The following is a 24996-nucleotide window of genomic DNA, read 5'->3' as shown; positions in this document are numbered from 1 at the left end:
CAGAGAAGGCGATGGCACCCCACTCCAGTACTCTTGCCTGGAAAATCCCACGGACGGAGGAGCCTGGTGGGCTGCAGTCCATGGGGTCGCTAAGAGTCGGACATGACTGAGCAACTTCACTTTCACTTTTCACTTTCATGCACTGGAGACGGAAATGGCAACCCACTCCAGTGTTCTTACCTGGAGAATCCCAGGGACGGGGGAGCCTGGAGGGCTGTGGTCTATGGGGTTGCACAGAGTCAGACACGACTGAAGCAACTTAGCAGTTAGCAGGGAACTAATATCCCACATGCCATACAGTGCAGTCCCCTCCTCAACAAAAATTCAAGATACTATTTTTTAAAATAATAATAATAAATTAATTCATTAATGAAGTCTACAAAAAACTAACAAGAAGTCTGATAAAATAGCATTTACCAAAAAATTAATGAAATTTCCTTAATACATATTTTTTAAAACTTGAAATCTTAAAAAAAAAACCCAAACCTGAGATCTTAATCACAGACAGGTAGAAAAATTAACATATGATATATAATAATAAAATGTGCAGACACACAATTAATTTAGTTATCATTATTTTCTCTTTGAAAAATTAAAATACCCCTTTCCAAAAAAAGAAAAAATTTCCTCTGGACCTAAATGCCCAAATAGTGTCACTGGAAATTTTCCTGTACCTAGTAATCAATACAAGTAAGGACATCCATTTTATAACACACATTTATTTGTGGCGTTTTTCTGGTGATAGACAAATATGAGCATATTATCTTTACATCATTTACTTCCACATTCAATAATAATGATTCCATTATAACAAATGATAACATTGTTTAAGCAGTTTATACAAAACCCTTTACTTTGATGAAGTTACAGCAACACTGTAATGAATCCACTGGGGCTTTCAGAAGAAGGAAAAAACAATATGAATTCAGTGTGAAAACATTTAAAAGCACAGCCAAATGTTCCTGTTTGACTAGAATGTTTATGAATACCCATAAAATGGAAGCTGGCCTAAGATATTCTAAATTCCTCTTTCAAAAGGGATATTCGGTATATTCCACAGGAAAGGAATTGTTTAATAAAGTCAAAGCCAGTTTTTATTTGTAACACAGGTCTAAAATGTGTGTGGGGGGTGGGTGGATCTTTTTTCCCTCAAGTTTTAGACTTCAAAAAATACTTTCTAGAATTCCTCAAAGTTAAGAATGTAAAAAGAAAAATGGTGCACATTCTTTACAGAGTAAAAAATACTAGAACAACACTGCTCTGGGTCCTAATGACATCTAGAAAACCACGTGTTTAGTAACCACAGCAGAATCCCTCCTCCTTGGACATCTAAGTTAACAACCATGGTTTACTTGTAACTACAACATAAGTTTATATCTCCAACAAAAGTCAAACATACTAGCTCTCAGTCAGGCAGGCAACAAATATACCTTATAGGTTTATAAGATCCTACTATACACATACCACCATATTAGGTACTGTGAGATAAAGAAACACGGAGGTTATAAATTGGGAAGGAAGGTAAAACTTAGACATGCACAAGAAGTTAGTCAACATGAGATACCATGTTTGAGTCTAGATGTCTGCCATATATGGTCAGCACTTAATTAACATCTGTTGATTGTAACTGGGTTATATCAAATGTGAGATCCACAGGTTTGGCTGGAAAAGCTTCTTTGACAAGCCTGTTGTTGCTCAGTAGTGTCCGACTCCTTGCAACCCCATGGACTCTAGCCTGCCAGGCTCCTCTGTCCATGGAGTTCTCCTGGCAAGAGTACTGGAGTGGGTAGCCATTCCCCTGTCAACCCAGGAATCGAACTGGGGTCTCGTGAATTGCAGGCGGATTCTTTACCAGCTGAGCTACCAGGGAAGCCCATAACCTAACAGAAACAATTGGGACCATAAAGAGAATTTAATATAGACTGGGTGCTAGAGGATTCTAATGAGCCATACCTAATGCAAGAAAAAGTAAAAACCTTCAATGTGTTTTAGAGTCACACACTAAGCATACAGGCTAAAATGACATGTGGTTACAAATTAGCTTTAGAAAACTTCAGAAGAAGGAAAAGAAGGAGGGAGGAAGGGAAGAAGGAAAAATTGATAGCCAAAGCCAAGCACAGCAGAAATCTTTACTGTTGTTTTTGGATGATGGGCATAGTCCCCAAGAGGCCGTTATGCTCTTCCATTATACTGTCCTTTATTGTGTACTATTAAACATATCCATCCACCTTTGGATATGCTTAAAATTTTCATAATAAAAATGAAAGGTTTCTATGATACTGAGACTTGAGTTGGTAAATGAAGATGGATAGGTAGCATTTAAAAAGGAGGGCATTTCAGGCATTCTACCTCACTCCCAGTCCCCATCCCTAGACCAATACACCAGCAGCCACTCTTCAAGTTTCCAGGCTGTACAAAGCAGCACTTAAATCTCTCAGCAACTCAGAGCCCCTCTGTGCTCACCAGGCAGCCAGCTATCCCTCTTTTCTCGATTTCTCCAATGACAAGCAACCTCATGCTCTTGGCCCTGTTTCATCTACTACCTCCATCCTTCTAAATTATGTTTCTAACTCCATCTGTCTTTTATTCCCAGTAGTTAACAGACTCCAGCTGCAAATTGCAACACATTAAGTTAGAGATAGGCGTTCTCAATGAGGAACTCTGGGTGAGCTCATAGTCCCTTTGAAACCTCACTCTCTCCAGTCTGACATGTCCTTGACACTTGAATGTTCCAACCAAGTTGGTAGATGGATCTGGAGGGAATGAACACTTTAAGTGTAAACAGTTTTATCTTCTACTATTAATTCCTAGTCTTCCTTCCCACCATATCTTTATTCTAGCCTTAGGATTTCTAAATGTTTTCAGTAGTTTAGAAAAAATCTTTCAATATGAAAGTGAGACATACTTGCATCACAAATTCCCGACGTCGCGGCATTCCTCTTTCTGAAAGCAAAACGTAATCTGGCTCCTTTTCCTTTTTGGCCTGTTGAATCTGAGCCAGGCGGCTAATGGGGTTCATTCCTTGACCATATTCTGGTCCAGCCTAGAAAATAATTGAAGAAAAAAATTTCAAAATATGAAACATGCTTATAAAACTTCTTACTGGATCCTTAAAGAAACCATGGTTCTCACCTCCTCCCCTGCACCCCAAAACTGTGACTGGAGGTAATAAATGAAAATCAAGACAGTTTATAAAGGAAAATCATAAAGTGAATCTGAAAGTAGGGTTTCTAGAGGATTTAGGGCTCACGGGTATTATTGGTAAGTTGGGTCAACTATCCTTTTAAACGCTTTAATACAGTGGGAGTTGTTTCACAACTTGTATTCATCAAAAAACACCAAAAAGAAAGAAGACAAGCTATCAACTGAGAAGAGATATTTGCAATATGTATAACTAAAAAAAGATGTATCCAGTATCCAAAATATATATTTTAAAACTCCTAAAAATTATTAAGAAAAAGACAATCTAAAAAAATTGAGCAAATGAGATGAACAGATATTTAACAGAAGAAAAAAACATATAAAAAGATAATTCATCTCATTAAGATTCAAAATGCATATTAAAACCATAGTGAGGTACTATTTCACACTTATCAATTTAGTAAAAATTAAGAAGTCTGACCACACCAACTGGTGAAGATGGGGAGTAACAAAAACTTATACAGTGCTGATCCTAATATAAATTAGGAAACAATTTGGCAATGTCTCTAAAGCCCATGACCCATTCTTTAGTAGTCTATTCATCTAAAAAACTGTTACCCAAATGTGCCAATTCATTTGTACAGGAATATCCACAGCTGCATTATTTAAAATAGCAAAAAAGAAAAACTAAAATAACCTTATGGCATGTTCATACAGTGAAAAGGCATACAGCAGTGGAAATTAAGATTTAAGTACTGCTACCTGCATCAAGATGAATGAATTTAAGAAAAAAAAAAGTTAAGTGGCAAGAACAAGCACAGAAGAATATATGAACTATAATATAATTTATATACACTCCTGCTGCTGCTAAGTCGCTTCAGTCGTGTCCGACTCTGTGTGACCCCATAGACGGCAGCCCACTAGGCTCCCCCGTCCCTGGGATTCTCCAGGTAAGAACACTGGAGTGGGTTGCTATTTCCTTCTCCAATGCATGAAAGTGAAAAGTGAAAGTGAAGTTGCTCAGTTGCGTCCAACTCTTAGCGACCCCATGGACTGCAGCCTAACAGGCTCCTCCCTCCATGAGATTTTCCAGGCAAGAGTACTGGAGTGGGGTGCCATTGCCTTCTCCGATACACTCCATTAAAACATAAAAAACTGGTGAAATTAACTAAGGTCTCAATAGGTGGACAGGCACAGGTGAATGGAGCAACAGATCCAATATTTTTTAAAAGTCAATTGTTTTCCAACTGATCTACCAGTTCTCTGCAATCCCAATCAAAACCCCAGCATGCTCTTTTTGGGTAATAACTAATAAGCCAGTGTTTAAAATTCACATGGAAATACAAAGGAAAAATAATCAAAACACCTTGAAAAAAAGAACAAAGTTGGAGGAATCCAAATACCTGATTTCAAGATTTACTATAAAGCTATAATAATCAGGACAGTATGTGTGGTACCGGGACTTCCTGGCGGTCCAGTGGTTAACAATCTGCCTTGCACTGCAGAGGATGCACGTTCAATCCCTGGTCGGGGAACTAATATCCCATATGTCACAGGGCAGCTAAGCCTGTGCACCACAACCAGAGGCCATGCACTGCGACAAAAGATCTCGCATGATTCAACAAAGATTCAGTGTGCTGCAACTAAGAGATCTGACACAGCCAAATAAATTAAAAAAAAAAAAAAAGACAGTATGTGTGGTACTGGCATAAAGAGAGAGAAAGAAATCAATGAAACAGAACAGCAACCCGAAATAGATCCATACACACGTGGCCAACAAGGGTGCAAAAGCCATTCAGTGGAGAAAGAGTAGCCTTTCAACCAATGGTACTGGAACAACTGGATATTCACGTGCAGAAATAAATTTCAATCCACACATCACAGAAAAATTAACTCAAAATGGCTCATAGGCTTAAATGTAATATCTAAAACTTCATAAAGAAGATACAGAAGAAATTTTTCTGGTTTGGTTAGGTTAACTATTTCTTAGACACAACACCAAAATCACATTCAGCAGTAATAATAATAAATTAACAACAAACCAGTAAGGATAATCTTATCCAGAAAACTTTTATCTCCAACAGCAGAAAACCTTCTCTGAGGCCTTACCTTGTAGAAGAGAATTACATTAAAATTGAGAATATAAATTCAAAGACACCATCAGGTAGTCTTACATTTTAACAAGGTAACTCTGTAGAGTAAATTAAAATCCAAAAGGAGTTCACAACCACCCAGTTTGAAACTGGCACTGGCATCAGACGTGACTGGACTCGAAACCTGACTCTGCTCTGTGATCTGAGGGAGGTTTCTTAAACACCAAGAACCTCATCTTTAAAATGAGGATAATATCTACATCTCAGAGTGATTAGGAGGTTCAAATGAGACAATGTGATAGCTTCATTATTCTAAATAAAATCAAGGTAAATCATCAACAGATATCTTCCCTGTTTCTATTGCATAACAAGGAATGGTAGAACCTAGATATAAAAGACATTTAAGGAAGTGACTAAAATGTTGAAAACCAAGATACTATCCAAGGTGATCCACTTACTGGCCCATTATAAGGTCTGATCATACTCAAAATTAACCTAAATTTCAACTCATTGTATCCGTGTTGCTTTCTCAAAATAACCTTATATTTCAGAGAATATCTATAGACTTTAACATAAGACAGATATGATACAAGTAATTCCAAGTGTGATGTATGTGAGGAAAAATGCAGGGGGCTAAATGAATGTGGGAGTCAGAGAGAACTAGAGAAGACTTCCCTGAGGAAGTCAAGTGTAAGCTGAGATCTGAATGGTGGACAAGAAGAAAGTTCTGCAATTAAATGCATATATAATAGAGGTAGTAGCAAAAAATCATTTTTAAAGTTCAAAATGTTTCTCCCCTCTTTCAGAAATAACATTTCAACAATATTCTTGCTTTTAATGGCTACAGTTAAAAGTAACAGGAGTTATATTTTTAGTCTACTATAAAAATGATAGATCTTTTTTTAGACTAAAGGCTGGTTATTCTTAATTTGAGATTAGAGTTAGTTTAATAGATTAGGTGCAAGTTAATGTGACTAGTTTTGCAGTAATGTAGAGCACTGTTCTTCCACTATGAAGAAGTTTTATGTAGATTTTATATACAAAGGAATTTAGGAAAACAGACCACGGATACGTTCATATACATATAAAATATGAACAGACAGAATGAGATACAAAATAACAAAAGCTAGTATTTATTGAATGGGTTTCCCAGGTGGCTCTGTGATAAAGAATCCACCTGCCAAGCAGGAGTCTGGGCCTAGGTTGGGAAGGTGGCCTGGAGGAGGAAATGGCAACCCACTCTAGTATTCTTGCCCAGGAAATCCCATGGACAGAGGAGCCTGGCAGGCTACAGTCCATGAGGTCACAAAGAGTCAGACACAGCTTACTGACTAAACAACAAGCAACAAATATTTATTGAGTACTTACTATTTCTACTGTTAATACATATTTAATAATAACTAATGCATTCTATGTATCATCTTGAGTAACATGTAACAATAATTCAATTATTATTCACCTCATTCCTCTGAACTATGCCTTAATTTTTTTTTTGATCAATGTACGCAAAATCTGATTCCATAAAAGAGAATCACAACCTCCTGAAAAGCCGTGTGGCTCTACATTTTTCTGAAAAGGTACTCACGCCTGAGAGAACAGAAACCAAGCCATCCCATGACCCCCAGGTGTGCTCAGTCACTCAGTCGTGTCCGACTCTGTGACCCCCATGGACTATAGCCCGCCAGGCTCCTCTGTCCATGGGGACTCTCCAGACAAGAACACTGGAGTGGGTTGCCATGCCCTCCTCCAGGGGAGCTTCCCAACCCCGAGATCAAACCAGGTCTCCCGCATTGCAGGATTCTTTACCGACGGAGCTAACAGGGAAGCCCGAGGGCTGCTCTGTAGATTAAACGTGATACAGCACATGAAGCACTGGAGCCCCATCTGGCACACCAAGTGCTTTATATTTGCTGTCTGCTGCTGCGGCTGCTATCATCAGTGTGAGTGTTACTCATACAATTATTACTCTGCATCCTATCACCATGTCCTAAAATCTTGGGAAGTTGCCACACAGCAGTGTGGACTGCCCAAAGAACGCTGGATTATGGATCAGCAGTTCAGGTTGCCACACGTGATCGGTGAACACAAGCAAGCAAAGTCTTTGAAAGTGTTTCATAAAACCTTATTTGTAAAATGAGGGGCAACATCTGCCTTCATTGTGATGAGAATTTTACCAAAGGTGCTTATGACTGAGAAAGTATTTTTTAAACCATAAAAAACTATAAATACGCAAGGTATTATTATTTAATGAATGAACCCAAGTATACAAGTGTCTAAAAGCAAAACAGAATACTATTCACTTACAGACACATGTCCAACCCTGATTCTGCTGATAACCCACAGGCTTAGGTGCCTGCCCTATGGAAAAACTTTTAGCTAGAGTTACCAGGGGAAGATCCCCTGGAGGAGAGCATGGCAATCCACTCGAGTATTCTTGCCTGGAGAATCCCATGGACCAAGGAGCCTGGCGGGCTACGGTCCATAGGCTTGCAAAGAGTCAGATACAACTGAAGCGACTTAGCATGCATGCACTATAATAAATACATATATATTTTATATATATATAGTCTAACATTCACAAGCATATACTTACCTTTACTATTGTTTTAGGGCGTTTTTTAAAAAATAGTTTTGGCTTTTCAACCACAGGCAGAGGTGGAAGTTTCTTAAGCTCCTGTAGCACAGTGGTTGCAGCACGCTTCTTGGAGAGTTTTTTGCTATTTCCCTCTCCTTCAGCGGAGAACTCTCCCACTGACACCCGAGTCACAAAGCTTTTCATGTGTGGTGGTCCACTTTCTTTAATAACCTATTAAATATAGGCAAAAGATTCAATACAGGGACTTAAGATGGGTTTTATGGCATGAATCTTTCTTAATGTTCATATAAAAATCAAAATTGAAATTATTAAGAATTATACCAAAATTATGGATTTCTTCAATAAAGCTATTATGAACTCATTATACAGAGACTCTTCATTTATACTTATGATGCTTAATGAATTACATTGGAAATAATAGAAATCTAAATAAACATATTCAAGTCATGGTCAAAATTGTGTTTTACTAGCTTAAAAAAGGCAATTCTAATTATGGTTGCCCTGTTTCTTATGGGACAGAAAATTAAGATCATAAAACATACCATTACTGCATACATATCTAACTTTCTCCTCTGTGCGAATAAGTTACTGGAGTATAAGGAGTATGTCTCACTGGAGTTCTATAACTTATGAAGCATCTTGCATGTGGAAGCTTCTCACAAATAGGTGATAGATGAAAAATCACCTATTTTTGATGGAGACCTCAAAGGTTATTTTACAATAAGGAATATTTACTCTCTGTGACATGGTCTTAAATAGGTAAGTAGATTTGCCATAAAAATACCTAGCTTTCTAGAGTAAAGGATTATGAATCTGTCAGCTATGAATGTTCCTAAATCCTGTATTTAACATGCTCTTTTTAAACTATGCCAATTTTGGGAAGCAAAATGCCTTCTAAGGCCCAAGTGCTCAAAACTTCATTATGTCTGTCAAAAAGCCTGACCTATTAAAAAAATACCCTATTTAAATAGTTTACCATTGACCATTATATTAAAATTTTATCTTCTAATATTGGATACCAATGAAGAAAAGATACAGTATCTCAATAATCCAGTACTATTGAGGATAAAGGAATTTATGATAAGCATACTTTTCAAGTAATTTAAGGTTACAGATTGAAACACCAAAACTGTTTAACCACTTTGATGGACATCTTTCTCAATTAAAAAAATATACATGTATATTTTACTGACTAAATATTCAACCTGTTACTGCTCACATTAGATCACCATTATAAACATGAAATATTCTACACTAAGGACATCTAAGGCCTCTAGGGACATCTAACATTTTTAAAACTGTTCCTGTTCATTTAGCGTTTAAAAGGCCCCATCTTCCAAAGACTTTCAAGTAAATGCAGTTACTTTTGATAGGTTTTCCATATTTTCCCTGTCATTTCTCGCTGGGACCAATAGGCCCTCAGGTACATTCTCTTCCTGCCTTCTTCATTCTGCTGCCTTTAATCTGCTATGGGCCGAGAAATCAGGTAACACAACTTGTAACAGAATTATGTTTAAGAAAGAAAATAGGCTCTCAGTTGAGGTGAGTAGATCCTGCCAGTGAGTAAAGCGTGAGAGCTTTCCAATTGGTGAACAGAACATAATTTGAAGGAAAATATTCCTCAACTGTTTCAGCTTATTCCTGGGTTTTGCCTATTTCCTAAATACTTGAGTTGCAAAATTAGTGATCTCTTAATAAAGGAGGTATTATAACAATTTAATATTTTTTCTTTTTTAAATGCCACATAATTTTACAAATATTTTATGACATATTTATCCAGTTTTAAACTAGAGAACTGCTTAATTATGTCTTAGTGACTTATCAGTAAAGGTTAAATGTAAAGTTAAAAGATTAAATTTATATTTTGGCCTCCATAACTTTAAAAGAAATTAAATATTAATATATACATGTGACTAAATATTAATTATATATTGAACATTTTCAATGTGACCTTGTCAAAATGCCAAATCTTATAGGTTACTATAAATTATCTTAAATTTGGAAAATAAATTTTATGATGAAACAAATGGCTGAATACAGAAAAGCCAAAGAGATCAAGAGGACTCCATGATATTGTAAGCTCTGTTTTCTTAGGGCCTGCATCATTTCATGATAGACAGCTCAAACAGAAGGGAGCACATTAATTCTTTCAGGATGCTAAAATTTTATTTGTCAAATAAAATTTTGTTTTATTTGTTTGTTTGTTTAAAACAATGAGGAGCAAGGAGGGAAAAAAATGGGAGATCGCTGCTGAACACATACCTCAAAACTGACGGGCATATTTCTCTTCAGAGCAATTTCAAACACTAAGCTGATCTCAGACTTATTTGCATCTTTATCATCATCCATTTCTTTTCCTGATTCGCAATTCTAAATCACAAAAAAATAGGACGACATTGAATCTTCACTTTGTAACAAACTTTACATGTACTGAACAATCAAGAGAACCTATCTTACACATCACAGGAAACCAGAGACTGGATCCTGTGGATTCCCATGGAACCACTGCAGTCAAGGGCTTTGCTGAGAGGCTTCTTGTGATTTGGTTTTTTTTCCCTCAGAGTAGAAGGATAAATGCTGAGTGTGGAAACCTTTTACTCAAACACTAATCTGATGTAGATATCCCCAGACCTAGTTTTCTTTACAGACCTCCATTGCTCTCTCTCTCTCTCACATACACACACACAGTATCTCCGCAAGTGTGTGATATTTAATCTTCTTTGAAGACTAAGTTGCAGAAAGAGTATAGGATGCAAACCAGGATGCTGGAGCTCTGTGTCTGGCTCTGCACCTATTTAACACTTACTTCTGGAGCCTTACACATGCTGAACACCATGTAAGCCTTAAAGAGATCAAGAGACAGTATTCTTGCTGTCAAGAAGCTTAGGACTTAGTGGAAAGACTGAGAAGCAAACATAAGAGTCATGATGAGAGTGCACAAAGACAAAAATACTAAGTCTGCCATTAACTAAGATAAATCTCAAAGGGGGAGAGACAATAGGCTTGAGGAAAGGCAAACTAAAGGCTGGACCTCTAGCTTCAAATAACGAAGTGGAGAACTCAATAAGAAGGGGACTTATTAGACACTCCTGAACTAAAGATACCATTTTGAAGTCAACAGAGAAAGCAGCTGAAACCATGGGAATGAGTAAAATTACTGAATATCTGCTTTGAATAACCTCACTGGTAAAATAAAGTAGGACTAAAAAAATCCATAAATATCTCCTCCACTTTAAACTCCTTGATTCTAGGTGAATTAACACAATGTAATTCATGCTCAATAAAACAAGCACTCAATGCAAAGTAAATGAACGTTATTTCTCACCCTTGCTCACATTCCCAAATCCTGACTTGCCTGGGAAGTGGACTCCCTAGGCTGAGCCAAAGTGCTCAAAGGCAAGGCTATCCCAACAAGACACAAGAGTCTAACCGAACACACAGGTGCACTGAGGAGCCGCCACAGCCGATCCAGCGTTCCCTTCTATTAGCAGAGACGTCCTCTATTCGTAAAGGAGCATTTCTTTGTCTTTGTGCGGCTATTAGAGATAGGCTGCCACACACCGCAGGGACCCACCTGAGCTGATTTTTCTGGAATAGGTTCATTCTGCAGTGCCTGAAGGGCTTTCATCGCGGCATTGTGTCTAGCGGCTTGTCGAGTCTTCCCTTCCCCAAAAAATTCATTATTTCCTACAGTCAGCTGAACATAAAAGATCTTGGGCACTGGGCAATGATACCTAAAATAAGAAAATAAAAATGTTAATATAAGTTCAATAAAAATCCCTCTGTAATCATTAGTAAAATGTGTTTTGTTTGAAATATTAATAAACAGGCATGATCCACTATGTGTGTGTGTGCCAAGGCACTCCAGTCGTGTTCGACTGTTGTGACCTCATGGACTGTAGCCTGCTGCGCTCCTCTGTCCATGGGGATTCTCCAGGCAAAAAAACTGGAGTGAGTTTCCACGCCCTCCTCCAGGGGAGCTTCCCAGGGATCAGGCCCAAGTCTCTTATGTCTCCTGCATTGGCAGGTAGGTTTTTTTACGAGTGCCACCTGGGAAGCTCAGATCCATTATAACCTCCTATTAACCTCAATAAAGTTTTACCTCACAAATGTATTTACAAAAGATAAAATGTGAGTCAGCATATATATTGATAATACAGCATGTATGCTGATCTCCATGAAAAATGTATTTTGGAAAACATTAAACATAACTTAATACTGTAAAAATTATTTCATTATATCACAGAAGACTTCCTGGCAACAAGTTTTCAGTTACATTTTGATGGAAGTGAGCCATATGGTCTGGGGCTGAAGGATGGGGACCCGCCACAGAGACAGAAACAGGCGAGACCATCCAGGTGAATATGCAGACTGCCATGCTTTTAGCAGAGGGTAACCATGATTAGACATGGGAAGGGCAGAGAGATGGAACTACTACTGTAAAGTAATAAGCACTCTGCAAAGTACTAAGGAGAGCAGATTCAACACAAGAAAGAATGGGGAGTTTCAGCCAATTCTAAAGCAGAAAGAACCATAATAAAATGTATTTAAGGTGAAAACTTTTAGCAGGTTTGTGTTTAATGAGACTGAGAGGAAGCATAATTAGAAAGCTGCAATGATGCCAACATGAGGGGAGATTGTAAGGGGGTTGTAAGAAGAAAGGACAAACAAACGAAATTAAGAGGCTTTGCAATATAATCTATTAACAATTATTTATGGGGCACCTTCTTATGATGAGGGACTATCACAGCAAACAAAAACATACCCTACAGTGGAGAAGACAGACAATAAATAAAATAAATAGGCAGAATATCTAGGATGTTAGAAATACATGTTGCTTTTTAATATTTATTTGTTTGGCTGTGCCAGCTCTTAGTTGAGGCACACGGATCTAGTTCCCTGACCAGAGATGAAAGCTGGGCCCCCTGCATTGGGAGAATGGAGTCTTAGCCAATGGATCATCATGGAAGTTCCATATACATTTTAAACAGAAAAAGAAGGAAAGGTTCAAAAGTGAACTTTTTAAAAATTGCATATATTAAGATTACAATAGAAACATTAGTGACACCATCTGAACAAAAGCAGTGATTTAATTCATTCACTAGTAATGGCAGTGAATGAAATAGTGAAAGTCTCTGGAGAGAATCAAGCAATTGTCCAAGAGCTGTAGATCTGATTGCAATATGGTCTTCCGGTGTCGTTTGTACCTTCAGTGGCTTTCTCCTTTTTTGCCAACTACTCTTTTGAAGTCGTTCATATTTGTTGCCTGGAGTCCCAGTAAAAGTAAAATATGAAATTCTTGTTGTTTCTTCTTCCCTTGATTGGGCTGAGGTGTGAGGAAAGAGGGGCAGATAGAGTGATCAGTGAGTATCTCACTGAGAAGGTGACAACTGTGACAAGAGCTTGAGCAAGTGAAGAAGGAAACCATACAGATATCCGGAACAGGGCATATAAGGCACTGAAAACACCAAGCACAAAGGCTCTGAGGCAGCCGAGCGTCAGGGACATTGAAGCAATTCGGAGGATTCCCACCTGGTGAGAGCTGAGGGTGTAAAGGAAGGTAGGCTACGAGCTGGAACCGGTGCCCAGATGCCATAGGGCCTTCCTTAGAAATCACTGCAAGGATCTGACTTCTACCCTGAGTGAAATGGCCAGCCTCCAGAAGGCTTTAAGGAGAGAAGTGACATAATCTGACTTAGACCTTGGAAAGATCATCTATTATGTTGAAAACAGACTGTAGGGGAATGATGGCAGACACAGGATATCTGTAAAGAAGCTATTGCAATAATACGGGGGCCTGAACTAGGGTGACAGCAAGGGAAGTAATGGGAAGTACCTGGATTCTGGACGAATTTCAAAAGTAGAGAAGATGGGTTTACCGAAGCACTGGCTATGAAATATGAGAGAGGAGTCGAGGAAGACACCAGAATTTCTGACATGAGCAACTGGAAGATGGAGTGCCCACACATTAAGTTGGGGAAAACTGCAAAAAGAATGGGTTTGTTGGGGATGAATACCAGCAGCTCTGGTTTGGAGATGTTGAGTTATTCAGTCTTTTAGACATCCAAATGAAGATGTGAGACAGTCAGATCTAATAAGTCTGGATTTCAGGGAAGAGGTCCAAGGTGGAGATAAAATTTGGGAATCATCAATGCAGCATATATGCTGCTGCTGCCAAGTCGCGTCAGTCGTGTCCGACTCTATGCGACCCCACAGACGGCGGCCCACCAGGCTCCCCCGTCCCTGGGACTCTCCAGGCAAGAACACTGGAGTGGGTTGCCATTTCCTTCTCCAATGCATGAAAGTGAAAAGTGAAAGTGAAGCCGCTCAGTCGTGTCCGACTCCTAGCAACCCCATGGGCTGCAGCCCACCAGGCTCCTCCGTCCATGGGATTTGCCAGGCAAGAGTACTGGAGTGGGGTGCCATCGCCTTCTCCACAATATATATATATATAGGTGAAATTTAAAGCTACAAGACAGTGAGAACTCTGTGGGAGGGAGTGATAGGAGGAAAACCAAGCAAGCAGAATATCCTTCCTAAAAGCCAAATGGGGACAAGAATGTCCAGGAGGAGGGAAGAGTCAGTCCTATCAAATGCTACTTTACAAGTCAAATGAAATGAAGACAGAACTATGACCGATAAATTGGGCAACTGAGCAAAACTAACAGAATCAATTTTGATGGAATGCTGAATTTATCATAGAAACACTGAAAAATAAGTTAAAAATCACTCCAGTGCTGGAAAATGTCTCTTTTTAAGCAAAGAAAAGCCAATCAAGTTACCACTAAGGTTTAGATGATTATTGGTGTCCAAGTGGCAGACCTCTATAGTCAACCTGAGATAAATTGCACACAGCCCATTGTATAAGAATTGACAGGCAGATGGGACTCATCAGTGAAGGTTTACTGAAGGTGAAGGACTAGAAATGTACATCAGTACTGAAGATGAGATTTGGGAGGTAATAATTGAAACCATGTTGAGTGGATAAGCACCTGGAAAGGGTAAGTGTAAAAGCACCAAAAAAAAGAAAAAAAGAGCCTAAGGCTGGGATCTGATGAATACCCATGATCAAAAGGCAGGGGAAATAATAGACAGCAGTGAAGGAGATGAAAGAGGGTCAGAGTTAGAAAAGAAATTACAACACAATGTCAGAGGAAGAGATAATCAACAACGTCAAATGTAGCAGAGAAATCCAGAGTGAGTATGAAAAAAAAGGCACTGTTTTACATTTTTAAAGTCAATTTTCTTGGCCCACAGTTTTCTATTAAGATAAAATATGTTAAATGTGTTTTCATTATATGTCATATGTTCTCATTTTTAATTGCTAAATATAAAAAAGTTAAAGGAAGAAAAATCACTTATAGTAAAAGATATTTTTAACATGCAGAGACTACAAAGCATTAAAGCCACAATTCTTTGTGCTCTTTGATTGCAAAAACTAATGATGTATTGAATTATATAATTTCCTAATACCTATTTTACCTTAGATCCCTTTAATGCAGAAATTTTGACAGACTAATATCATGAATGCAGGTTATCTTCCTTCTCACAAGATTCAGTTTTCCTATCTTCACAGAACTTTATGCATATTTCTAACTGGTTCCACTATAAAACTTGAAAACAGACAACCTGAAATCAGAAATTTACTCCTGGACTGAGATCTTATGTGGCAAGCTTTCACCATAGAGCAAATGTTTACAATTAATTATACACTTCTGAAAACAGAGGTCCCCGGCTGGAATGCTAACAGATCTTTAACTACAGTGGAGGGAGCGGGCGCCACTATAATCACTAAGGCCTGCTGACAATTACAAAACTCATTTTGGTTTGCCACAGAGACAAACAAAATTTCTGTTCATTATAACTTTACTGGAATATGATGTCATAACACATAACCATACTGAAACAATCTGCTGATTTTCTAACCAAATTATTAATTGCACACTAAAGAGCCCTTGGGGCCTCTTCCTTTTTGGCCATCAAAAATGGCTCTATGTACGTGTATGTGTGTGATGTGGATATGTGTGTGTGTGTGTGTGTATACATATATATATATATAGTATCACATAAATATCAGAAGGAAAACTATGTTGTATTTTTAACGTAAAAAGTAAAATGCTCTAGCACTAACAGCAGGAAATACCAAGACCCAACGACTGACTTGTTTCATTCCAGTTTCATTCCATCCTCTTACTTAACAATGATTCTTAATAATTTACCCCACGTGGTTTGAATACCTTATATATCACATCTCCTCATACCATCATGACTATTACGATTAACCAGAGCACTCTCATTAATGGCTCCCAGATTGAATTATAGGAGAGAAGATGAAGAATTCGTTTTGTATGTTAGGTCCTGGTCTCTAAATATTCATTTCCCGTGGTTAATAAAAAAAAAAAAAAAACTCAGGTATTTAACTTTAAAAGCTGGTATGGACAGAGGATGAGATGGCTGGATGGCATCACCGACTCGATGGACGTGAGTCTGAGTGAACTCCGGGAGTTGGTGATGGACAGGGAGGCCTGGCATGCTGCGATTCATGGGGTCGCAGAGTCAGACACAACTGAGCGACTGAACTGAACTGAACTGAAGGTCCATTTAATGGAGTTCCTTTTTCTATTTTTATTTATTTCTATTTTATTTTTGATAAAGTGTGTATAATAAGTGATGCATGTTTTTTTACAAATTAGTACATATATACTTACCTAATCTTATTCTCCTCTTTTCTCTTTTAATATTCATCAGTTTGGTTTTATTTTTATGAAAACTTTTTAGTTTGTAGTGGGGCACAGCTGATTAACAATGCTGTGCTACTTTCAAGTGAATAGTGAAGGGACTCGGCCGTACATACACATGTATCTTCTCCCTCATCCCATCCCATCCAGGCTGCCACAAACACTGAGCAGAGTTCCATGTGCTCTACAGTAGGACCTTGTTGGTTATCCATTTTACACTGCTCTTCTTGAATGATCTTCCTTAATTAGGATTTTGTGATCAATGCTTCAATCCCCATAGTGATTACTATTAAAAGATGAGCCATGAAAACTCACCCATTCAGGCTATTAAATGTTCAAGGTCAAATGATTTCTACCCACCGCTTCTTCCAGAGTATGTTTTGTAAAGCATGATTCTGCTTTCATAAGCATCTTTGGTGCTTGTTACAGATGCAAGTTCCTGTGTCCCAACCCTGATGCGCTGAATCCATCTCTGAGAACGGAACACAAGGCTTCACTTGCACAAGTTGCCCTGGTGAGCGTGCACACTATAGTCTGAGAGTACCTGCAGCCTACAGGATGGCTGATGCAACCTGATGACTGCTTCAAACCCAGTGCAAGCAAAGGACTGAACTCGCTCCCTATATCGCCACAGTTAGGTTTCTTGCATCTCTTTCTCATCTAATCCTAAAGGCAGCTTGGTGAGATTGACGTCTCCATGGTCACCTTGTGTGTGTGTTAGTCGCTCAGTCGCGTACGACTGTTTGCGAATGCATGGACTGTATCCCACCAGGCTTCTCTGTCCATGGAATTCTCCAGACAAGAATACTGGAGTGGGTTGCCATTTACTTCCCCAGGGGATCTTCCAGAGCCAGGAATAGAACCCAGGTCTCCTGCATTACAGGCAGATTCTTTACTATCTGAGCTACTAGGGAAGGTTTTATGGTCACTTTGAGATGTAGCAAAACTCCCCAACAGTTACTGGGGGGTCAAACTCAGTCTTCCTAACTTCAGAGCGTAGGATGCTCAAGTCATTTGCTGATAATCTGCCTTATCTTCTTCTATTTTTGTTCACATATATTTATGATACTAGTTATATCCTTAGCAGGCAAGAGAATATAATACTGGGTTTTTTCTAAACCTAATAATAAGGTCTACTAACAGATGTCAGTTGTGCTTTACTGACAAGCTGCTGAACAAACAGAACTCCACAATGATATTTTATATTTTTATGGTATGTCAGGCCAAGCAGGGACAAAAATAGGCACAACTGGGTAACCTACCAGGCACTAGTAGTAAAGAATCCACCTGCCAATGCAGGTGACACCAAAGACGGGTTCAGTCCCTAGGCGGGGAAGATCCCCGGGAGTAGGAAATGGCAACCCACTCAAGTATTCTTGCTAGAAAATTCCATGGACAGAGGAGCCTGGCAGGCTGCAGTCCATGGGATAACAAAGAGTCCAACAGACACACATACGGATGGACACACACACACACCCCCAGGAGCAAAAGATCAGAAAAATGGACACACACACACACACACACACACCCCGAAAGGAGCAAACGATCAGAAAAATGGGCTCAAGTACCACCCTGCCTAACAGTCTTAAATTTTATAAAGGCTGTTTGTAAGACCACATTTTCCCCCCATTCCTCTTTGTCCTCTGTCTGCTAATAGTCTTATAAAAAACAAACAAGCACAATTTCAAATAAAATAAAAGCTTCCCTTTTCTTTAGACCTCAAAAGTCTTTAGATTTGGCCTGTCTTCAACATTTCACAAGTCACTACAACAATAAAGAAAAGAATGGTACTTGGTTCTTTTGAGTTAGTACTTGACATTCCTTATACAGTTTTGCTTTGTTTCTGAGCAAAGGGAAGGTTTTACATTCTTATATATTCTCGTGAGAACATGATATTCTTAGTCTTATATCTCAGTCAGTTATAATGACTTTCCATACCATAGATCCTTGCCATCCTCCCTAAAGTTACCTCATTAATGCTCTCTTTGCAGACTCATTTTATATTTATCTTTCTAAACAACCAGAATCCTCCCGATTATTCTCTGCCTTCTTCTCCAACAGCACCACTCTTCTAAGTATCATTTTTACAAGGTGAGAAAGATATAGCCCAAATAACATTATAACTCTTAAAAATTGAAAAATAATTGCCTCATTTTATTTGATAGCCTTATTCATAAATCTCAGTCCAGCTTAAGTGTTCATATCTCCCCTACAGGTTTATGTCTTAAATATATGAACATGTTATCTTCTGATCTAATAAAGAAGGGCCTTGAATTTCTGTGTTTACTTCTAACATGGACTGAAAACAGCAATGTCACTTAATCTTTCTATCTCAGTTTACTTAGCTGTAAGATGTTGGCAGAATTTATGTTTAAAGGACTCTAAAAAGCAAAACTGAGAATTCAAATGTCCTGTTGATTATTCTGACGCTCTGTACACTTTTTGGCACAATGAAGCATTCTTTTTCTTGCTATAGAAAAATAATAGGCTTTATCACAAAGCTATAAAATAGTCCCTGGCACATTTTCAAGCTTGTATGTATATAAAATGTCCAGATAGGAGAGAGTTCTTTCTCTATTCACATCTATAAATTTTGAAAATATATCTTTTATGGGAATGTTTAGTCTTGAGAAATTTCAAAAATGAACATATATCAGAAAAGATTCACAGGGCAGCTGAAAACAAGCTTTAAAAGAGTTTTTAGAATATTCTATTCTATTTGTTAAATTATTAGGTTGGTCAAAAAGTTTCATTCAGGTTTTTCCATTACATCTTATGGAAAAACTCGAACAAAACTTTTTGGCCAACCCAATGTTATGTTTAAAATGCATAAAGAAAAATACAGAAAGATATGCACTAAAAGCTGGGATGGGATGTTTTGAAGTGATTGAATTATAAATGATAGTTTCTTTCATAATCCCAAATGTTTTAAAATAATATAGCTGTACTGGTGTATAAACAGAAGAAAATGTTGAACTGAAGTAAGTCTAGGCGCTGTCCAAAGGTAAACCTGTGTTCAAAATGTAAATCTGATGAATTAGTGGAATGACTTGTAGAATATAAAATATGAGCCATTAAGAGTCAGTGATTTGTACCAGGTCACTGATGCCAGGAACAGGACTATGGAAACCAGAGCATGTTATCAAAGAGCCCCACTTTATAAACACATAATCAGCACCCGCAATCCCAAACTTGGATCCAGCACGAAACTATTCTTGCCCCTTCCCTAAATGGTTATCTAGATAAATCATCATCACCACCATCACTGTGATCACAGCAAACACACAAAACTCACTACATGCCAGTCATTATTCCAAGCTGTGTGCATACTCAACTCATTCAGTCACCATAACGACCTCAACATCACTTCACACATGAGGAAATGAACAAACATGTTAACTAATTTGCCCAAGGCCATACCACTTGAGTCAGCATTTAAACCCAGATGGGGCTTTCCTGGTAGCCTACCTGGTAAAGAATCCGCCTGCAATGCAGGAGATCCCGGTTCGATCCCTGGGTTGGGAAGATCCTCTGGAGGAGAGCATGGCAACCTACTCCAGTATTCTTGCCTGGAGAATTCCATGGACAGAGCAGCCTGGCGGGCTACAGTCCATGGGGTGGCAGAGACTTGGATACGACTGAGTGACTAAGCACCCACAGTCTCACTCTAGAGTCAAGATCTTAATGCCTGTATTATGCAGCCTCTGAATGAAATGGATAAATGAGCACTATAAATTTCAGAGCTACTAACCCTAAACTTTGGAGAGGTCATGACAGACCTAGGACATCAAGGCAATTTAAGTCAAACTAGATATAAGAAATCAGTGCTCACATCGGTTCCAAAGAGAAAGCTGGGGGCAGTAAGTTCAGGAGATGGAGCTGACACCAGCCTACTGATCTTTCTCAGGCTTTGCCTCCTCTCTTAACCCACCTTGTTGGAACCCATGCTTAAACGCTAACAACCCCATTGTTGCTGTTCAGTCGATAAGTCATGTATGACTCTTGGACTGTAGCACATCAGGCTTCCCTGCACCTCATTATCTCCAAAAATTTGCCCAAGTTCGTGTTCATTGCATGAGTGATGCCATCCAACCATCTCATCCTCTGATGCCCTCTTCTCTTTCTGCCCTCAATCTTTCTCAGCATCAGGTACTTTTCCAAAGTCCCATTAGGGAACTGCATTAGTTCCCATCAGAGAACTGCAAATCAAACCCACAAGGACATATCATCTCACATCCACCAGGATGGAAACAGTTGTGCAGCCACTGCATTCCTTAAAAGTTACACACAGAATTACCATTTGACCCAGCAATTCACTCCCAGGTGTATAAAACCTAAGAGAAAATGTTAAAGGTGCTGAAACAAAAATGGGTATGCAAATGTTCATAGCAGCATTATTCGTAACAGCCCCAAAGTGGAAATAACCCAAAGGTCTGTCCAACTGATGAATCAAAAAACAAAATGTAGCATATCCAAACAATGGAGTATTGTGCAGCCATACAAAGGAATGTGTGGGTGCTAAGTTGCTTCAGTGGTGTCTGACTCTTTATGAGCCCATGGACTGTAGCCTGCCAGGCTCCTCTGTCCATGGGGATTCTCCAGGCAAGAATACTGGAGTGAGTTGCCATGCTCTCCTCCAGGGGAGCTTCCTGACCCGGGGATCAAACCTATGTCTCCTGCATCTCTTGTACTGGCAGGCGGGTTCTTTTACCACTAACACCACTGGGGAATGAAATCTTGATATATGATACAATGTGGATGGACTCTGAAAACATTAAGCTAAATGAAAGCTAGACACAAACTCTACATATTGTATGACTGCATTCAGATGAAATGTCCACAACAGGCAACTCCATCGAGACAGAAAGGAGATTAGCGGTTGTCAAGGGCTAGGGAGAGGGAAGGTGGGGAGTAACTGCTAAGGAGTATGGGGTTTCTTACAGGGGTGATGAAATGTTCTGGAATTAGATAGTGGTAATGGCTGTAAAACACTGTGAATGTAGTAATTCACAATGCACTGAACTCTACAAAGTGGTTAAAATGGTGAATTTTATGTTACTGTGGATTTTACCTCAATAAAAAACAATTTAAAAAAATGTTCATACTCCCTAGGCTTCAATCTTCTGTTTCTCATAGACGAGACAGTCTTCCTAGGTGATGTCACCTGTTCCTACTTACATTCTTGGCAGACTCCCAGAAATTAGCCTGCCAAACTGGGGGAGCACAGGGAAGAGAGAATAAAACCATTCCTCCCTTCTGAACGCTCAGGAATGAATAACCTGGTCCTCTTCCTGCCCTTGTTTGGTTGCCAGGGGTGTGGGTAGGTGGGGTATATGAATCAAATTATTGACTCAACAAATATTGATTAAGGGCCTAATTTGTGCTAGGGACTGTTTTAGTCCTAGGGATGGTGGATAGGACTCAGGAGACAATCAATCAAACAGCATCTACTGGTAAGAGTACTAGGAAGAAAAGTAATGCAGAGGAAGGGAACAAAGTTAAAGGGCTCATTCAGGAGGTAACACCTGAATAAAGAGATAGATGGAGTAAGAATTCTAGGCATCCAGATGCCAGGAGGAAAAAGTGTCTCAAGCAAATAGCACGGCAAGTGCAAAGGCCCTGGGGCGGTAACAGAGGGGGGCATTCTTTGAGAAAGAGCAAGTGTTCTTGTACTTGAGAAGCAGTGAGTCAAGGGGTGAGTGGTAGGAAACCAGTCATACCTTCACTCCACGTGTGACAGGAGCCATGCGGGCGGGGGGAGACAGGTAAGCAAGGAAGTGACACGGTCTGACTTCTTACTGAAAAGTCTCTCACTGCTGTTTGTCCAAAGAAAGGCAAGAAGAGAGTGGTTGGCAGGACATGGCATAGTCCAGAGAAGTCATCTCTGAGCACATGAGACTGAATTTGCCCAGGAGGATACAGCAGAATTGCAGCAGAGATGAAAGCCCACCTAAAGACTATGGTCATTATTTTAAGATGAGACCGGTCAGCACAGTTATACTTTCTGAGGTATATTTGCAACCCTATGGACTATAGCCCACCAGGCTCCTCTGTCCTTGGGATTCTCTAGGCAAGAATACTGGAGTGGGTTGCCATGCCCTCCTCCAGGGGATCTTCTCAACCCAGGGATCAAATCCATATCCCTTGCATCTCCTGTACTGCAGGTGGATGCTTTACCTGCTGAGCCACCAGGGAAGCCCAATACAGAGGCAGAAGAGCTGGACTTAACCAGTTAAAGTTCTGCAAAGCATCAGTGATCACTGAAGCAGGGACGCACTAGGAAGCACAGGAGTTAAGTGACTGACCAGGATGGTAAGAAAAGAGTGATAAGCGCCCATGAAATGCAGCCCTGCAGAATCTGGCAGGTTACTAAAGGCTGCAACTGTCCTGGAGCTCTGCGCAACGTGTGCCCTAAGCACGGGTAACAGAGGACACCCTCTATTTCCTGCCACCCCGATGAACGGTGGGCGTGGATCAGGGCCGCTAGGCGCGCCTCCCGTGTGATGGCTGACATGCAGTGCTGGAACTTGTGACTGGAAAGAAGGGTCCCCAGCAGAGCAAGCTGCAGGGAGCTCCCCTGCCAGAGTGTGTTGCTGCTGTGTCCCTCTGGGCATTGAGGCACACCGTCTGAGACTGGTAAATGACTGGCACCGCAGCCAGCCATGTGAGGAGTGATGGTACAAGAATGGGGTTGGGGCCCTCAGGACAGAGTGTCTCAAAGTGAAGTGAAAGTGAAGTTGCTCAGTCGTGTCCGACTCTTTGCGACCCCATGGACTGTAGCCTACCAGGTTCCACCGTCCATGGGATCTTCCAGGCAAGAATACTGGAGTGGGTTGCCATTTCCTTCTCCAGGAGATCTTCCCGACTCAGTGATTAAATCCGGATCTTCTGCATTGTAGGCAGACACTTTTACCATCTGAGCCACCAGGGAAGTCCCTCAAAGGCCCACATAAAAACCACCAGAGTCCAGGACTTCCCTGGGGGTCCAGTGGTTAAGACTCCAAGCTGTCAGTGCAGGGGTACAAGTTCAATCCCTGGTCAGGGAACAAAGATCCCACATGCTGCCTGGTGTGGCCAAAAGATTAAAAAGAAAAAAATCATCAGAGTTCTCCTGGAGGGGTCGAGGAACACCAGTTAAAAGGCAGATTCAAGACTGACAATCAGACTCTTCAGGTGAGTCCAGTAATCAACACCATTAACAAACTGCCTTGGTGATTTTTTTTTATTTTTCTTCCCTTCCCCTGCTTATGAATGCAAAGGATTTCAATTTCTAAATGTTAACTTTGTCCTATCTCCCTTACCGAATTCTCCCGCTGCCTGTAACAAGATTTTAGTTCTCTCGCAATTTTCTAGATAATCACATCTGCGAAAAACTGGTAACTTTCTCTACTTCTTTCCATATTCTTTTCATTTTTCCCTAAATTAAATGGGTCCATATTTCCAACTTTATCACTACAAATAAAGCTAGTGGAGGTGATGGAATTCCAGTTGAGCTATTTCAAATCCTCAAAGATGATGCTGTGAAAGTGCTGCACTCAATATGCCAGCAAATTTGGAAAACTCAGCAGTGGCCACAGGACTGGAAAAGGTCAGTTTGCATTCCAATCCCAAAGAAAGGCAATGCCAAAGAATGCTTAAACTACCACACAATTGCAGTCATCAGAACACGCTAGTAAAGTAATGCTCAAAATTCTCTAAGCCAGGCTTCAGCAATACGTGAACCGTGAACTTCCAGATATCTGTTCAAGCTGGTTTTAGAAAAGGCAGAGGAACCAGAGATCAAATTGCCAACATCCGCTGGATCATGGAAAAAGCAAGAGAGTTCCAGAAAAACATCTATTTCTGTTTTACTGACTATGCCAAAAAGCCTTTGACTGTGTGGATCACAATAAACTGGAAAATTCTGAAAGAGATGGGAATACCAGATCCCTTGACCTGCCTCTTGAAAAACCTATATGCAGGTCAGGAAGCAACAGTTAGGACTGGACATGGAACAACAGACTGGTTCCAAATAGGAAAAGGAATACATCAAGGCTGTATATTATCACCCTGCTTATTTAACTTATATGCAGAGTACATCATGAGAAACGCTGGGCTGGAAGAAGCACAAGCTGGAATCAAGATTGCCAGGAGAAATATCAATAACCTCAGATATGCAGATGACACCATCCTTATGGCAGAAAGTGAAAAGAAACTAAAAGGCCTCTTGATGAGTGAAAAAGTTGGCTTAAAGCTCAACATGCAGAAAACTAAGATCATGGCATCTGGTCCCATCACTTCATGGCAAATAAATGGGGACAGTGGAAACAGTGTCAGACTTTATTTTTTGGGGCTCCAAAATCACTGCAGATGGTGACTGCAGCCATGAAATTAAAACACGCTTACTCCTTGGAAGGAAAGTTATGACCAACTAGATAGCATATTAAAA

The 24996-nt window shown here is 39.7% G+C and overlaps 1 protein-coding gene across 4 annotated transcripts in view; it reads right to left on the bottom strand.

The window, feature by feature from the left end:
• STAU2 (staufen double-stranded RNA binding protein 2) overlaps positions 1-24996 on the bottom strand; it is a 298188-nt gene that overhangs the window by 185596 nt on the left and 87596 nt on the right. For all 4 annotated transcript variants that reach the window (XM_010846944.1, XM_010846946.1, XM_010846948.1 and 1 more), the window contains 4 exons: positions 11405-11564; positions 10093-10200; positions 7828-8040; positions 2906-3043 (listed from right to left, as the gene is read on the bottom strand). In XM_010846944.1, the coding sequence (XP_010845246.1) occupies positions 2906-3043; positions 7828-8040; positions 10093-10200; positions 11405-11564 (619 nt within the window). The remainder of the gene's footprint in view (positions 1-2905; positions 3044-7827; positions 8041-10092; positions 10201-11404; positions 11565-24996) is intronic.

Source organism: Bison bison, unplaced genomic scaffold, assembly GCF_000754665.1.
Source record: "Bison bison bison isolate TAMUID 2011002044 unplaced genomic scaffold, Bison_UMD1.0 scf7180017864241, whole genome shotgun sequence".
NCBI lineage: Eukaryota > Metazoa > Chordata > Mammalia > Artiodactyla > Bovidae > Bison > Bison bison.
This window is presented reverse-complemented; position numbering and strand designations above follow the sequence as displayed.